At 48.0% G+C, this 323-nt stretch overlaps 1 protein-coding gene across 1 annotated transcript in view; it reads right to left on the minus strand.

Moving 5' to 3' along the window:
- The window catches only part of OIT3 (oncoprotein induced transcript 3), a 28,306-nt gene that overhangs the window by 2,781 nt on the left and 25,202 nt on the right, over positions 1-323 (minus strand). The window contains exon 8 of the mRNA XM_003783571.3: positions 1-93. Within this exon, the coding sequence (XP_003783619.1) occupies positions 1-93 (93 nt within the window). The remainder of the gene's footprint in view (positions 94-323) is intronic.

Consider the following 323-nt stretch of genomic DNA (forward strand, 5'->3'; position numbering starts at 1 on the left):
TCTTTGCCCACAAACTTGAAGACAGGGACCTGGAAATGCTTTGCGAGGTGATCCCGGGATGTGTACTGCTTTACCGAGTCATCTGAAACACAGCTGGAAGTAGGACAGCACGTAAGCTTTGATGGTTTTAACAGAGTGGAAAAATAATCCAGTCCAATACCCTTGGCCCAGGGAGAGACCAACTGGGTGGAGGAGGCTGGGCTGCACTCACGCTTTTTGAGAATGAAGGAAAAATTAAATTCCCTCTCTGTGAAGGCCTCTTCAGATATATCACCAATGTCCCACCCATCTGTCATTCACCATCCCCACAAACTGGGCTTCTT

The sequence above is a fragment of the Otolemur garnettii genome, unplaced genomic scaffold, assembly GCF_000181295.1.
Source record: "Otolemur garnettii isolate 467f Iridium unplaced genomic scaffold, OtoGar3 scaffold00008, whole genome shotgun sequence".
Classification (NCBI taxonomy): domain Eukaryota; kingdom Metazoa; phylum Chordata; class Mammalia; order Primates; family Galagidae; genus Otolemur; species Otolemur garnettii.